At 41.2% G+C, this 16,916-nt stretch overlaps 2 protein-coding genes across 7 annotated transcripts in view; one reads left to right on the top strand and one right to left on the bottom strand.

Annotated features, from left to right (window-relative positions):
• Nucleotides 1-16,916, top strand: part of CSMD3 (CUB and Sushi multiple domains 3) — a 578,243-nt gene that overhangs the window by 19,407 nt on the left and 541,920 nt on the right. The window lies entirely within an intron of this gene.
• Nucleotides 1,768-5,755, bottom strand: LOC146768454 (uncharacterized). The gene has a single exon (XM_085572461.1). The coding sequence runs from the start codon at nt 5,307-5,309 to the stop codon at nt 2,223-2,225; it is 3,087 nt and encodes a 1,028-aa protein (XP_085428587.1). The 5' UTR covers nt 5,310-5,755; the 3' UTR covers nt 1,768-2,222.

Here is a 16,916-nt window from a genome sequence, read left to right as displayed (position 1 = left end):
AAAATTATACAAAATTTAAAAGAAATAAACTCTTTGCTTTCTCACTGCATAAGAAATGCTTGGATGACTTGAATATTCCCATCATTTTCACTCTGCCTAAAACTTACAGAAAATTTCTCAGGCTCATAATGCCTTAGGCAGCAACCCCTATGCTTTCCCCTCCCACAGAAAACAAAAAAAGGCTTGCTTACCCTACGGTCTTCATGAGTGTCTTTGGCTCATGCTACTAATTCTATTGTTTTTCTGTGGTATGAAAAACTTGTACATTGAGGGAAGCATACTTTGAGGGATAAGGGAAGGGGAGGTGATTTTTCTAAGAGGAACATGTTGCAAACAAGTTAATCTATGTACAGTTACCAGTGCTTTCACTGCTGACAATGTCTGAACTGCAGACATGCTGAGATGTAATGGGGAATCACAGCTTCAGGGAGCCATCTGTGGATCTCAATGCAAAATCATTCAACCCAGAGAAGTTAAAGCAGAGCAGATCTATTTGAATTTCTTTTCTTCAGATGGGAAATTACTTTCTAATGAAGATTACACAAGAATTAATATATTTCAATAGATTCAATAGATTAATAGATTCAATAGATTTCTTCTTCTTTGTCTTGACCAAACCCTTTATGCAAACCCTTTATGATCTGGTTTTAATGAAATACATAATATTAACATTGTACCTCTCATTGAGAAAATGTTAATGTAATTCCTAAAAAAACTTCATTGCAGCTTTTGAAACATAGGGAAATATGTAATTAGGACATTCCTTCACTTTTATATTCTGAAGTTCACTACCTGAAAAATATCTCAGCTGTTATTAGTATTGTTAAAAGGAAGTGTCAGAATCTTACTCTGTTAGGACTGAGAAAAAGTAAAATGTTCTTTGATGCATAATTCTGTCCATTGCTTCCTGACAGATTAACAAGGACCTAAAGTATGTACAGAATTAAATTAAATACTTATTTACCAAAACTGTTATTTGCCTCATATTCTACATATGGTAAGAACTTTAAAGAGATAAAAATATAATTAAATAAAAGATTTCATGGCAAGTCTTTAAAAAAAAGTGCCTCACAAAGATTGCCATACATACCACACTGTTTCTAGATTTCATGTGGTTCCTTTCACTGTCAAGTACTGAACCAAATATCACTATACTTAGCATTGCAAAGTTTATAGGGCCTGTTGCTGACTTCACAGGCTTTCAGGTCCATAGCAAAACAGACATCACAGATACAAATAGCGAAACTTATATAAATCCATCACCAATTGCTTAGAAATATAAAAAGACAAAGATATTTCCTTTTCATTGCTAAAAAGGAGTTACAATGTAAGATCATATAATCATGGTTTGACATTCAAAATAAACCACAAACATTCTATGTTTGAAGTCATGGAAAGGAAAATAGATATGTAGAGTAGAAAGTGGCACCCAGACAGATTATGTGCCCAGTGATTTGGTTATTTTTATTCCAAAATACAAGTTTTCTCTGGCACTGATTAGGAACAGCATGTTTAAAAGCTGCAGTTCATGTGGTGTTGCTTCTCTTTCGACCGCCACTTTGCTCTCGGGGGTTTCTCGCCGCTGTCCCCCGTCCCTCCCCGGCCCCCCGGGACCCTCCGGCTAGCTGTCCCCTCCGGGGCCGGGGTTTTCCGCGGTCCCGCTGCCCTGGGCTTACCAGGCAGCGTCTGGGTTAGCACGGTCCGAGCTGCGGCGCTGCCTCAGTCGCCGCAAGGGTTCGAGATAAAGAGACCAAGAGAGACCAATGGTATGCTTGTCCAGAGAGATTGTATTGCCTGAAGCATTGCAGTGACCAAAGGCCCTGGGCTATTGCCCAGATACAGTTTTATACAGCAAAATTAAGAGATAAGGTCTTAAACAATAGAGACAGTGTTCAGCTAAGGCACATCAGAACCACCCCAGGGGCCAGGTCCAATGGGAACTGCTCAGGGGTGGGGAGAAGGGGGTCTACAGAGGAATGCTGAAGCGGGACTTTCCCGAAACAGTGGAGCATACATAAATGTATCTTTTCCCTCAGTTTCTCATTCCCAAAGCCTTTCTAAAACAATGGGGCATACATGAATGTATCCTTTTCCTCAGTTTACCATTCCCAAGGCCTTTCTAAAACAATCCTCCATGCTACCATGCCAGCATGACTGCAACAATTCCCCGCTTTTCAATTACTAAGATGAACGATGCCTTGGGAGAAGGTAAACTGTGGCTCTTAAACTGCAGTGTCTTTCTGCTTGTCGTCTTCCCACCAATCGCTTTCCGTGGCGGCAGCAGCGATGAAAACCGGCGCGGAAGCCTTCGGCTTCGAGGTGATGACCTTGGAGACGATCCGCTTCAGAATCCCAAATGCTAACAGAACTAAAAACAATGCAACTAGAAAGTAAAAGATGTCTTTTAAAAGAGACACTGCCCACCCAGAAAGGTCCCAGTCTTTGAATAGATTTTTAAACCAATCCTCATTTTCTTGCTTCACATTCCCAATGAGGCTTCTCATTTCCTGAATGGACGAGTGGACACTCTGTCCTTTAGATGACAGATCAAAACAACACAACCCATCAAATTCTTTACATCCATGACCATGTGCCAACAGCAGGAAATCAATAGCTGCCCTATTTTGGAGGGTAGCCTTTCTGGTTATTTCCTCGTCTTCTAGGAGGTCACTCAGGGCTGCTGATGTTAAATTTGCCTGCTTGGTCACCCAGCATTCTAGATTGCCTAATTCACTCAATGCTTTGGCTGCTGCAACCCATGGTAAAAACACAGAGACAGCAACTCTTTTGGATTTTGCCCAATGATAAATTTCTGCATCACAATGTTCATCAAATTGGCTTGCACTCCGCTTAGTAATTTTTTTCCCACTTTTTGCTTGCCCAATTGGAATTTGGGTCATGTTGGGGGAAGCAAGGGTCAGATGCCCAAAAGTACATGGACCTCCAATAAGACGAGATGGGATTCCTGGGTATGCTCTGTCCCCACAGATAAGAAACATTCCCTTGTCCAGCTTGCGTGGACGGAAATCAGTGGTGGATGCAAATTTCAGCTTGTAGACAGCTGTGCACCATTGACCTGCTCTGAATTCTACCTTGTACTGTTTGACATGCTCATATAATTTTACTTCTTTGGTTGGGGAAAAATCAAATTGAATGCAAAATTCAGCTTTTGCAGAGCCTAGGAGTTCTAATTCCTGGGGCTCCCCCTCAGCAGTGGGCAAATGTGAAACCCACCCTTGCCACAAAATGAGGGGATTTCGCACTTGTGCTTCAACTTGTCCTGCACCTTTAGGTATTTTATTTTCGTTCACCTGCTTTTGCAAACGGACCAGATCAATTGGAAACTCATCCCCCTTACTTGGAACCCCTATTAAACATGTGGACATCGGATTTTCTGCTGAGGCAGTGGATAAACACATATGATCCTGTTGCAAGGCTTGGGCTAGCGTGACCCACACATTTTTCTTGGGCTGTGGAACAATCCATGCATCCACCGTGGAAGGGTAGATGACCATTCCCTGGAACCAAACGATGAGCAGGAATGTGGAAATTGACATTCTGCTAGTCTGAAAGAGAGATAAAATCATACAACAAAGTGAACTAACTCTGAAAAAGATACAATTTGCTCTGCCAGTATAAAGGAAAATGATTCTCCCCCCTCCCGCCTTCCCCCCTTGTCGAGGAGGCCCTTTGAACCCAGGAGTCCTGGGGGTTGCTGCTGCTGAAGCAACCACCCTTTCCCGTGGTTTTATCACTGAGTCCTCTGTCATCAGCATAGCTTTCCTGGTGCACTCCTCGATGAGCTGATCGAGTGTGGGGGGAGGCGATGATGGAAGGGATAGGATGATTCGCTGACAGACTTCATTTGCATTTGTGGTGACCAGTTCTAATGTAAGTTGGTCTTGGAGCTCTGGATTTTGCACCCTTTTTTCCACAGAGGCTCGCACTCGATCCACAAAATCCATGAATGGTTCTGAAACAGACTGCTTTAAAGCGGTATATGAGACAATAGGGTCTTTAGAAGGCATATTAAAAAATGCACGTTCTGCTGCATCCCTGGACAGGTCTAACACTGCTCTGGGAATGCCTGCGGCTTGCTTTTCAGCTTGGCTCCAATCACCCTCACCCACTAGATGTTCTAAAGTGATTTCCTCATCCTCTATATCTGTGGAAAGGCTTGGACTTTGCAGAATCTCTGGGAGGAGATCTGCTGCAAGTCTTTTCCACGTTCTTTCCCACAATCTAAACTCAGACTGAGGGAGCAAGCAACTGAAAAGACGTTTCAAATCAGCGGGGACAAATGTCTTGGAGCATATAGTAGCTTTCAAAATGCTCTTAAAAAATTCACTTCTTTCCCCAAACTCACGCTTCGTTTTGCAAAGTTCCCTAATACTATCATACGAAAGGGGCTCCCATTTGGCGTTCTGTCCCCTGGCATTATAAATCACAGGGGCTAAGAACGCAGGCTCGGTCTCTCTGAGCACTTCCCGGCTGACAGCCTGGGCGCTGCCGTTGCCAGGGAAAACGGGAGAGGGAGAGGGAGGAGGAGGAGGGCCGGCTTGTGAGGGAGTGGCCGCAGCCGGCGGGGCTGCGTGGAGCGGGGCAGGAACAGGGACAGGGGGTGGCGATGGAACTGCGAGAGGAGGAGCTGAGGGCTGGACCGGGGGCTGGAATGTGGGCTGGATCATGGGCTGAACCGCCGCAAGGGAGGAGGGGTTGGGGTCAGGGACAGGTGGAGGGGGGAATGCGAGGGCTGGGGGCATGTTCTGGGCTGGCACAGGGAGCAGGGAATGCGGGGATAGAGAAGGGAAAACCGCGTGGCCGCCTCCATCTTGTGGGGGCTGCACGGGGGGGGGAATGGGGGGTGCAAAGCATGGATTTTCAGCTGCGGGAGCAAAAGCAGGAGGAGGAGAAGGGTTAGAAACTAAATCTACATCTCCACAGTTAGTTTTCTCACCGCAGGGGGTGCGGGGGGGCACCGGGGACTCGACAGGGCGCTTTTCTGCTCCCTGGGCGCCCTGAGTGTCCGCACTCTCTTTCACAACATCGTAAACGACCAAAAACATTCTCATAAAACCTTCTTTCACTGAAGGATCTCCTGCCTTTGTCCTTTCACTCAGCACTGCACCAACACGCTTCCAAAATCGTCTTTCTCTCACTACTTGCTCTGTTATCTCCGGAATACTTACTGATAACCATCTGACAAACTCTTTTACAAGGCTCTTAGGAAATTTGACACCTGCACTCAGCAGGGGCTCCTGAACTTGTTTATAAATCTCTTTCTGCTGTGTAGTCAGCCTAACACCCATGGCTGGCTTCACAGCAAATCTCAACCAATTACTGCAGCAAACCCAAAGTTCTAAAGCTACGACGGAGACTCCTGTCACGCCTGCGCGCTGGCGTGTCCCCCCACGGGCACACAGGAGCCGATGTCTCCTGGCCGGGCCCCTGCCCCCCAGTACCGAGACTCACCCACCGCCGTCCTTTAGACACCACTGCAGCAACGGTTCCCGAACCCCGGGCGGTCTCCCGGGTGTGGAGAGGTGCCGTCCGACCCGTGGCGACCTCGCCGGACAGAAATCGGCGTCTGTCTCCACGGCAACAGTCCCGCTGGGCTGTGTGGAGAGGCAAGTGCCTCACACCACCAGCGTGATCCCAGAGCTTCTCCCCGCGGAGCCGACAGCCTGCGTAGCGATTTATTCACACCGCTCTCCGCTCTGCAGCTCGCGGTGACACTGCAAAGTGTCTGGAAAAGCTCCTAGCCAGTGCACTGTCCACGACGGCTGCGGCAGGCTTGCTCAGACCAGTGCAAAGCCCCACGTTGGTGCGCCACTTGTTGCTTCTCTTTCGACCGCCACTTTGCTCTCGGGGGTTTCTCGCCACTGTCCCCCGTCCCTCCCCGGCCCCCCGGGACCCTCCGGCTAGCTGTCCCCTCCGGGGCCGGGGTTTTCCGCGGTCCCGCTGCCCTGGGCTTACCAGGCAGCGTCTGGGTTAGCACGGTCCGAGCTGCGGCGCTGCCTCAGTCGCCGCAAGGGTTCGAGATAAAGAGACCAAGAGAGACCAATGGTATGCTTGTCCAGAGAGATTGTATTGCCTGAAGCATTGCAGTGACCAAAGGCCCTGGGCTATTGCCCAGATACAGTTTTATACAGCAAAATTAAGAGATAAGGTCTTAAACAATAGAGACAGTGTTCAGCTAAGGCACATCAGAACCACCCCAGGGGCCAGGTCCAATGGGAACTGCTCAGGGGTGGGGAGAAGGGGGTCTACAGAGGAATGCTGAAGCGGGACTTTCCCGAAACAGTGGAGCATACATAAATGTATCTTTTCCCTCAGTTTCTCATTCCCAAAGCCTTTCTAAAACAATGGGGCATACATGAATGTATCCTTTTCCTCAGTTTACCATTCCCAAGGCCTTTCTAAAACAATCCTCCATGCTACCATGCCAGCATGACTGCAACAATGTGGTATCAGCTAAATATTGTCACTGTTTTGACATGTGAGTAAAGAAACATTATCTTTCACATAATACTGGTTTTCTAATAATCTCTGGCAGTTAACTTTTTCTTCAAGGATTTTAATAATGCTGCTTAGATATATAAAAATGTGATAGTAATTTCTAGTAAGTGAATGTTGAAGTATGTTTTTAAACTTTCAAGCTGGTTATGAGGGTTTTAACTCCTCTTGTTTTTCCAGTCTTTGCAATACATTAACTGTAATATAAATATATACTATTAGTGGGATGTATCATGTTTAGTGGTAATTAAGACTCAGGTCCAATTTTCTTAGTGATCTTTCATCATTGTATTCTCTATTTCAAAGTGATTTATTAGAACTGAGATTATTTTTTAGATTTGGTCTCTTTCCTATTAAGAGTTGCCTTACCTTACCCTTTCTAATGGAATTGTTTTACTCACATGCCAAAAGCAGATTTCTCCATTTCAGGATAACAGCCTTACTTTCAAATACTGGCAAAGCAACAGTGACACAAATATGCTGTTGTGAGAAATCCTGGTCCAAAAGACCTCTAAGATAATATGAAGTGTTAGTAAAATACAAATGCAGTGTTTGTGAAGCAGAACCAGTAAGAAGAAAAAAGAATATGAAAAATATTTCCAGAAAACTTTCTAAAGGTAGCTGATCCAGAACAGATTAGTTAGACATAGTCTGCCATGTTGCAAGGGTATTTATGACTTTTTTAACTCTCTGGTGCATTGTATTTTTTATTATCTTCTATCATACAGTTTATTAACAGTTATTTCATCAGTGCAATAATTCCATGAAAAAATCCTCAGTCATTAGCAGTGCCATGTATTAAATTCACACCTGTTTCAATGGACATTTGAAGTGTTCTTTTGATCTCATCAGTAGTTACAGAGAAAAGAGAATGGCCAACTCAGGACAAACAAATAAACAAACAGAACAGCAGAGACAAAGATACACTTTGAAACTGAACACATGTGTATATTGGCCTTTAATGTAAAATACCTTTGTTGCTACAGAATATCTGATAGATAAATAGTGAATCAAACCAAAAGGAGAAATGGAAAATACCTGATACCTGGAGCTGAAGTGTTAGTCTAAGGTGTGAATGCAAGTAAATTCGTACAAAGTACAGGTGATTAGGACAGTGAGCATACCAGATCATTTAAGATCTTGATTGAAAGTTTGGTTTCCTTTTTGGTTTTTAGTCTCCGAGATTCTTTCAACTCTTCTCAAGTTCTGTTCACACCTTTTTTTCAATGCATTAAATCCTTTTTGTCGCAATCTTTAAAGAATCTTTAATTCTGCAGTGTCATCTCTGGTACAGGCTGGGCACTACTGTCTGCAGTTTTCTAGATACTACTGCATGATTAATATTATGTAATGACATTTTTTAATGATGTGTCTTGCATATTGATATACTATCCCATGCTTTAATATACAGCAGTGCTATAATCTTTAATGCATGATTCCTTCTACCAATGTTGTAAGGGAATACTATTACCTGCTACCTTGCTTGCAGATAGAAAATCTTTCTGCAAGTCAGTTATGGGCCAGATTTGTTCAGGGTATTTAGGTACCTAATGATCCAGGCAAGTTCCTAGCAGAACTGACAGAAGCCTAAATATCTAAGACCCATTATTTCAATAGGTGTTAAGGACTACATTTTTCAAAGTCATGCTGTGCCCTATCTGGAAAATACCTTTTAAAATTCTTAAAGAATTTTAAAAATGTCCCAAGTGACTTCCCAAAGTTAGAGAAGTCTTTCATCAAGTAGAAAGCTGAAGCCATGTCCCCTGATTCCAGGACACCTCTGTTAACCGTGATCCACAAAAAATCCTCTCATTTTCTATGAGTAAACATAAAATACTAACCATGTTGTTACTAGGTATAAAGGAACAATGTCCAAGGGGGTTTTTCTATTATTGTAAATTGCTATTTTTTTCTACTAAGATGTTAGGTTTTATGCCACTTTTCAATATTGATCTGCCTTACATATTAAATAATCAGCCTAGTGCAATAATTAATAAAATAGAAGTGACACCAGTCTTTAATTACTAGGCATTACTTTCTCTCACAAACATTAATATTTGAGTGGACATATAAACTCATATACAGTCGAAGCCATTGGAAAGGGACACGTACAACAAATGTATATGAGAATTATTAGGGTTGACTAAAATATACAAATAACTCTACTTCCACAATATATATGCAGGATCTGGTAAATGAGACTGGGAAAAAAAAGAATTAATATAGAGTTTTTAACATGTATTAGGAATGATTTCTTTTTGAGATGTTACTTTGCTACAATTTCTCCAAACCTGGTACACGTCTGTCAGCTGGTGAACTGAAAGAACTGCATTTTATGGTGATTAGCACTATCTCACTGTTTCTTTGTGTTCACTTGCGCATCCTTGTGCTGTCTAGTCTGCATGCACTTGCATTATCCTGGATTCTGTTTAGTCTGCAGTCTTCTCAAGCTGAAATTGGTGCCTTTCCTGTCTCAGCACAATGTGTAGCACAACATGAACCTTGTATATGTCAGTAGTTTGGAAATATTGTCACAAAATAATGGCTGAAACTATGCATGTAGATGATTCAGTGGGTCTAGTTATTGACTGCTTATTGCTTTTGAAAGCCAGAGTTGTTATGAATTTCCAATGACAATAGCAATTTATGTGCATTTTTCAAAGACATGAATGGCAAAAGGACATTCACAGAGATAAAAGCTCAAACCTCATCTCTGTGGACTTCTTGGCCTGTAAATAAACTGGACTTCAAAAGATTTTAATCTCTTAAGCATGATTCAGTAGACTGATTAATGAGTAATCAAAATACATGTAACAATAATCTAATTATCTTCAAAGTTAGTATGTTTTTTGTTAGGATTTATTAATGATATTAAAGTCCAAAATAGAAAATATGTATTTTGAATGTCACAAACAACTTCTTACTTTAACTGGAACTTTTTCATATTAAATCAATATCAATTTTCAATGAAGAAAGATTTGGTGGTTCCTTGAAGGTTTTTATTTTTAAACATGAATTTAGAAAAATGAATTGTCCCATTATATGCTACATATGCAGTAAAAATATGCCTACCAATCTGTAAATATTTTGATTTCTCAAATATGCATTGTGAAGGTCTGCATTCTTGTCCATATTCTATTTAACAAAAGTGGAACACATCTTTGCCAAACATTAATGATAATTTTGACATATACACACTAAACTTCCATCCCTGGATTGCAGAAAAATGCAACTAGCTACACAATATGCTGAAACATGCAGAAATCTCAGAAAAAAAAAAATGGGCCAAATGTTCTTTACTCCATTGGTATCCTTATCTATTATTAATACTCAAGGCAGAGAGTTCTACATATGATTTAATAGCCATCTTTTGATTTGGTGTATAACTCATGAGACACAGAAAGTAAATTTCTTTATTATGATTATTAGTGCTTGAACCAAGGACATTTTCTGGCTTGTATTCTTAATCTTCCTTTTGTGTCCAAATGTATATTTATTTTCTTTTTTTTTTTCCCCTGTACTTTTTTTGCCAAATCACAATAGAGTGATTACAAATGAAGGACTGGAGAATGCCCAAAAATCATAGTCTTCTGTTTAGGAAAATATAGAAAAGAAGTGAATTGCTTCATGAAGAATCAACAATTTCTGAACCAGGAAGATGACTGTAGTTATAAGCTTCATTGTAGTGTTTCTACTTTTTTTCTTTTTTTCTGTTTGGGAGGTTTTTGAGATTAGGAGGTTTCAAACTGAAACTGCCGCAACTAGAAAGAGAAACAAAGTGGTACATTAAATTGAAGTATTTTGAATAAAGTTGTGACTCTTAACATTTTCTAAAAATCACAGAATCATCAAGGTTGTAAAAGACCTTCAAGATCATCTAGTCCATCTATTCAGCACCATCACAATAACCCCTAAGCCATATTCACAAGTGATATCCAGACCCCTCTTGAACACTTCCAGAGAGAGTGACTCCACATCACCTCCCTGGGCAACTTCTACCAGTGCCTAACTACTAATTCAGTGATATATAATTTTTTTTTTCTAATAACTAATCTGTGCCTCCCCTGGTACAACTTATGGCCCTTTCCTCTCCCTCTTTCACTTGAGACACACTAGAAGAGAACAAACCCCTACTTCAGTACAACCTCCTTTCAGGTTGTTGTACAGAACAATGAGGTGTCCCAAGGACAAAACTATTCCAGACAAAACTATTCAAATTCCCTTAGCCATTCCCGCTAAGATGTTTTCTAGACCTTTCACCACCTTTGTTACCCTTTTTTGGACACAAAAGATCAGTATAGACTAGAGATCTAGTCTATTAGATGCATTTTGAGAATGCCTACTAGATGTTCTAAAGACAGGAGAAAAAGGATGGCTTAGTATCGACTAAGTATCAGAGAACTTCTCAGTGTCTCAACTCCATCATACTAAACCCCAAGCTTTTAAGTTTATTCTGTCCTCGTTGTTTTGGGGTTTTTTTAATGGTGGCCAAACAGACTTTGAATGTTTCACATTCAAAATGCTCAAATATTCAGAGGTACTTCAACTCCAGTTCCAGTTGCTTCAGTAGCTTTGAAGTAATTTATTTAATCCTCAATTTAACACAGAATCTCTCTATGACTAATAATTTCTAAAAATCCTTTACCCAAAAGGCATATTTGGATAATATCAACAGTTATCCAGTGGACAGAACAAATAATGAACATGATTTGCTACATGTCTTTATGTATGGGTTCATCACTATATGTTTGGGAGATCTGTGGTTGGAAAAATATTGAAAAATGTTTTATTAAGGTTTTTACTAAGTCAAATTAGCATGTAGTAGTGATACATCTTAATGATTATGAAAAGTAGTTGAATTTAAATACCTTGGCTTAAATTTATTACACTGGATTTTTTTGATTTTTTTAATTTTTTTTTTTTTAATAACAAGTATTAAACAACTATTGCCAAATAATACATGGTTTGTTGAAGGAATTGCATTTACTTATGGGTTTTGGCTGTTTGCTGAATGGGTATTTAAAGAAGTGTATGTGTCTTGTCTTCCTGTGGATGTTTATTCCTTCCTTCCCTCTGGTTTTGTAAATTCTCAAAATATGAATGCTTCAGAAGTAATTCACTGGCTGTGCATGAAACGGCTACGTGTGAAAACACAGTAACTGCTCTGTTTCTCATAGCTGAGTCAAGCCAATGCAACTCTTTGTGCTGTTAGGGATTAAACCTTCTCTATTTTGTACTACAATGTCTACAGAAAAACTTGGCATGCACATGGACCTTGTTTGTCATCTATATTGCTGGGAAAGGGAACTGCTTGCATTTACTGTACACGGCTGCTGAAACTAAACCAGCTGGACCTCAGTTTTGGTGTGAATTTGTTGTTTGGGGTTTTTTGTTGGTTTGTTTGTTTGTCTGTTTTTAAGAACAAATATTCACAGCAATAATACTAAAATATTTCAGTATTCAAGAAATAGTAGATATGGTTACTCCCCTGTTGCCATTGCATTTTGATAATGGGAAGTCAGTCTCTCATCTCATTACTCTGCTGCTTTTGGCAGGCTTCTTATATTATTTATTCTGCATTTGATAATTCATCCTCATAAAGCTGTCTTTTCTAAAATCCTTGTTTGTGGGTCTAAATGTATGAGATGAATTCAGTATGTGAATTCATCATATATAAACAATTTTTTACTAATGTCACATAGATATTCTTGTGTAAAGATTCTAATGCATAGTTTATAATAAAATAAATGCTCAAAACTTAATGTACATTTTGATAATTCATTCATGCAACTTCACTTTTTTTGAAAAATTTGTAAGCAGAAAAAATTCCTTTTCATTCCCTAAGAGTATATAATAGGGACCAAATAATATTTGCAAAGGATTCTATGATTATGAGCCAAAATGTTAGGGAAAAGATGAAATATCCATTATGCAGCATAACACCTTGCTGTAAGTTCTTACTTCTGTGTCTGATCCTACACACAAAAGTTTAATTTAATTTACAGTGAAATAATCCTACTAACTCTTTCCTGTTCTCTTCCTGTTGATCTAAATTGCAAAATCCCACAGGACCTGAAGAACCAGACAAATTTCTTCATATGAAAAGTTAATTGTGTGGCTAGATTCAATTACACGGGTATCATATAACAAACAGCCTTTACTTGCTCCCTTCTTGTTCCCTTAATACCGTTGCCTTCCCTCCTTCACATCCAGAGGCCATCTAAAAAAAACATGTTGTAAGCTAGAACAGAGCTGTTCTACTCCTGTCTGTGTGTGTCTTGTGTTTAACTTAGGTAAAAGCTTATATTGCCTCAAGCCTTTTTTTTTTCCCCAACAATTCAATGGTCCTTTCATCCAGATTTTATAGATTTCACAGAGATCACCTGGCAGTCTGTGCATCTACTTTTACCAAGCGCTTAAAAAACAGTAAAATGCACATGCAATGCATGCATATGTACAGGATTGGTTTTCTCTTCAGAAATTAACCAACATAATAAACAAAAGTACTGACAGAAAAAAAAAAAAACCATTGAGTAAGAATATCTTTCATGTACCCATCAATTATACAAATATAAATCTGAAGTGATGGTTTAATCATTGTACCATAGAATATTTCAGTGTTACATGCAAGAGCATATTTCCCAGAAACTATTTTGCAGAATATTTTAGAGCAAAAGCAATTCCATCTGAAAAAAAAAAATCCAATTTCTTTCCCCCTTATTTTTTTTTTAAGATGATTTTCAAAGCTTATTAGGTAAAGTGGAGATATAAAAAGCCACTTGAAAGTACAAACAAATGAACAGGGAGGAGAAAAGCAAAGGAAAGCAAGGAAAAACAGAGTAAACAATTTTTTAACCCTTTACAGCAATACCTTGGTCCCATATGGCAGCAGAAAATATCTTCAATAGCCTTATGTATAAAGCTGAGCTTTCATTAAAATAAATGTTCAGCACATACTTAAAATTAGGCAATTGAATTTATGTACTTCCTTGAATTACAGACATTTTTTCTACTTTTTCCAGAAGTTTCTCAGTTATTATATGAAACATCTCTATGCACCCATCAGCTTTTTCTTCTCATGCCATATTAAAATTGTCTGTGGTGGGTTCATCCCTGGTTGGAAACCAGGTGCCCATTAAAACTGCTCTATTACTCCTCTCTCTGACTGGAGGGGGGAGAAAATATAAAAAAGGGCTCATGAGTTGAGATCAAGGTAGGGAGAAGTCACTCACCACTTACCATCATAGGCAAAACAGATTCGACTTAGGGAGGATGAAGAATTGGCCCTGTGGTCAGTTCATCACATGTCTCTGCCAATCTTTCATTCTCAAGCGGAGGACTCCTCACACTCTTGCTCTGCTTCAGTGTGGAATCCCTTCCGTGGGAGACAGACCTCAAAAACTCCTCTGATGTATGTCACTCTCATAGGATGCAGTTCTTCACAAACTGCTTCAGTGTAAGTCCCCTCCAGAGTCACAAGTCCAGCTAGGAATCCTTCTCTAGGGTGGGCTCCTCTCTCCATGAGACCACAGGTCCTGTCTGGAGCCTTCCCAGAGCACCACCGTCTTTCAAGCACATCCACCTACTCCAACACTCTGTCTTCCATGGGCTGCAGGTAATGATTTTATCCACAATGGCCCTCCATGAGCTGCAGGGAACAGCCTGTCTCATAGAAACTAAGAATCATAGAATAGTTTGGGTTGGAAGGGACCTTAAACTTATAATTTGGTTCCAAACCCCCTCTGCTATGGACAAGGACACTTTCCACTAGACCAGGTTGCTCAGTGCCCCATTCAGACTGGCCTTGAACACCACCAGGTATGGGGTATCCACAGCTTCTCTGGGAGGTGTGTTCCAGTGTCCCATCACTCTTACAGGACTACATCACTCTTACAGAAATATCTAATCTAAACCTACCCTCTTTCTGTTTAAAGCCATATCTTATTATCCTACCACTACATGTCCTTGCAAGAAGTCCCTGTTCAGGCTTCTTGTGGGTCCCCTGACAGTAGTGGAAGACTGCTTTAACATGAGCTACAGGCTATGGAATCCCAGCTCTCTCAGCCCCTCTTCATAGGAGAGGCATTCCAGCCCTCTGATCATCTCAGTGGCCATCCTCTGGACTCTCTCTTTTTATGCTGGACCCTAGAGCTGGATGCAGTACTCCAGGTGAAGTCTCAAAAGAGCAGAGAAGAGGAGAATTACCTCTGTAGATCTGCTGGTCATGTTCCTTTTGATGCAGGACACAGTTGGCTTTCACGTTGCCAGCTCATGTTGAGCTTCTTATCCACCAACATCTCTGTAGCAGCAACTCTCCGACCACAGACTTTCCCAGGCATTTTCCCTGGGAAGGCTGTGAGAAGATCAGAGGAAAGAATGAGAAACAATTCTTATCTCCACTTGTTGCACCTGTTGTTGTCCACATGTGGAATGTGTCATGGAGATTTGTTTACCAAAGGGTGATTCCTTAATTGGATACTAGATAGCGTTTGGATTGATTGACCAAATAGATCAAAGCTGTATGGGACTGGCTGTAAGGGTTACTGAGTTTCTGAATAAGTATAGTATAATATAGTACAATATGACATAATAAAGTAATTGATCAGCCTTCTGCAATCAGGGCTGCTCTTAATACATTCTCTGCCCAACCTCTATTTGTGCTTGGGATTGTCTTGATCCAGGGGCAACATGTTGCCTATGGTCTTGCTGAACTTCATGAGGTTCACAAGAATCCACCTCTTAAACCTGTCCAGGTTCTGCTGGGTGACATCTCTTCCTGCCAGAGTGCTGACTACACCACAGAGCTTGGTGTTGTCAGCAAACTTGCTGAGAGTGTAGCGGACCTCATGCCCATGTCACTGACAAAGGTCTGAAGAGCACCAGTCCCAAAACTGACCCCTGAGGACTAACACTCATTACAGGTCTCCACTTGGACAGTGAGCCATTTACAAAAGTTCTTTGAGTGTGACCATTTTCCCAATTCCTTATCCACTGAGTGGCCCACCCACCAAATCCCTGCCTCTCCAATTCAGAGGCAATGCAATTGTGCAGGAGAGTGTCAAATTCTTTGTTCAAGTCCAGGTAGATGATGGCACTTGTTCTTCCCTTACCCATCAACACTATAGTCCTGTCATAGAAGGCCATCAAAGTTTTTTGGCACAATTTGCCCTTAGTGAAGCCATGTTAGATGGTGGTGGTCACTAGTCATCTGCTTATTTACCTTAGCATAGCTTCCAGCAGGTTCTGCTCTGTGATCTTGTCAAGCACAGGGGTGAGATTGACCAGCCTGTAGTTTCCTGGGTCTTCCTTATTTGTTTTTGGAAATCAGAGTTTTGTTTCCATTTTTCAGTTAGTGGGAACCTCATTTTTCACTATGCTGGATAGTGGCTTAGCAATTTTATCTGCCCATTCCCACAGGACCTTCAGATGCATCTCATCACATCCCATGGACTTGTGCATCTTCAGGTTCCTTCAGTGGTTTTGTACTTTGCATGATCTTCTCATACACTGGATATTTATTTGCTCTCCCAGTCACTTTCTTTGCCTTTTGTGACTTAGGTGGTGCGTCTGGAGCACTTGCCATTGAGGCCTGATACAGAAAAGTTGCTGAGTATTGAGAACTTTAGCCTTCTCAATATTCTGGGTAACCAGGTCTGCTGTATCCTTCCATAGAGGGCATACATTTTCCCCACTCTGTCTTTCACTGCTGACATACCTGTAGGAGCTTTTCTTGTAGTCCTTGACATCCCTGGCCAGATTTTTGTCAAGGCTGTAGTTTTCCTAACCTGATCATTTGCTGCTCAATTTCTCTGTATTCCTTCTAGGCTACCTGTCCTTGCTTCCATTCCACATCTTTTTGTATTTCAGTTTGTCTGGGAACTTCTTGTTCATCCTTGCAAGCCTCTGCCTTCCTCTCGGTTGGAATGCATCACTCCTGAACTTTGAGGAGGTGACCCTTGAATATTAACCAATTTCCTTGGGCCATCTTGCCTCCAGGGCTTTATCCCATACTACTCTACCAATCAGATCCCTCAAGAAGCCAAGGTTTTGTTCCAGAAGTCGAAGAGAGAGCTTGTTGCATATCCTCTTCACTGCCCTAAAGATCTGAAACTACCAATTCATGGTCAGTGCAGCCAAGGCTTCACATTCCTCACAACCTGGAGCTTCATTACCAAACAGCCCCTCCCTCCTTTTTGAAGAGAACATCAAGCACAGCACCTCTCCTTGCTGGTTCCTCTGTCCCTTGGAGAAAGTAGTTATCACCAATGCATTCCAGAAACCTCCTGGACTGCCCTGCTGTGTTGTTCCTTCAACAGGTATCTTCAACAGGTGGTTGAAGTCTTCCATGACAACCAGGACTTGTGAATGTAAGGCTGCTCCATTTGTCTGTAGAGGGCCTC

Source organism: Lonchura striata, chromosome 2 (assembly GCF_050655825.1).
Source record: "Lonchura striata isolate lonStrDom1 chromosome 2, ASM5065582v1, whole genome shotgun sequence".
NCBI lineage: Eukaryota > Metazoa > Chordata > Aves > Passeriformes > Estrildidae > Lonchura > Lonchura striata.
The sequence above is the reverse complement of the archived record's forward strand: the minus strand, read 5'-3'. Positions and strand labels throughout refer to the sequence as shown.

Coding starts and splice junctions, on each gene's coding strand:
- LOC146768454 (XM_085572461.1), bottom strand. CDS start 5,309: ATGGGTGTTAGGCTGACTACACAGCAGAAAGAGATTTATAAACAAGTT.